We start from the raw sequence: 353 nt of genomic DNA, 5'->3' as shown, positions 1-353 counted from the left end.
AAGGTCGCCGCGGGGTCGAGAGGTCGCGTGAGGTCGCGGCGGCGGCGGCCGCGCCGCAGCGCACCAACTCTTACCGCGACGCGCTGGGACGCTCGGAGCTCGCCGTGCGATACGTCGACGCGTCGGAGGACAGCTCGGGAGATGAGCGACGCGCGCTCAGCTCCCCCGCGGCCGGGGAGCGGCAGGCGGCGTCGTCACGGCGACCGTTGTCCTTCATGCGTGCGCTGCAGGTCAGCGAGGAGACGGCGGCGGGCGGCGGCGACGGCGGCCAGCAGGCGGCGCTCATGCCGACCGTCACCGGTCACTACTCGCCGCAGACAAGTTACGACATCGCGTACGAGATCTCCGTTTAG

At 72.2% G+C, this 353-nt stretch overlaps 1 protein-coding gene across 1 annotated transcript in view; it reads left to right on the top strand.

The window, feature by feature from the left end:
• The window catches only part of LOC106813751 (palmitoyltransferase ZDHHC5-like), a 7,364-nt gene extending 7,011 nt beyond the window's left edge, over nucleotides 1-353 (top strand). The window contains exon 11 of the mRNA XM_014817971.1: nucleotides 23-353. Within this exon, the coding sequence (XP_014673457.1) occupies nucleotides 23-353 (331 nt within the window). The remainder of the gene's footprint in view (nucleotides 1-22) is intronic.

The sequence above is a fragment of the Priapulus caudatus genome, unplaced genomic scaffold (assembly GCF_000485595.1).
Source record: "Priapulus caudatus unplaced genomic scaffold, Priapulus_caudatus-5.0.1 Scaffold819, whole genome shotgun sequence".
Lineage (NCBI taxonomy): Eukaryota > Metazoa > Priapulida > Priapulimorpha > Priapulimorphida > Priapulidae > Priapulus > Priapulus caudatus.
The sequence above is the reverse complement of the archived record's forward strand: the minus strand, read 5'-3'. Positions and strand labels throughout refer to the sequence as shown.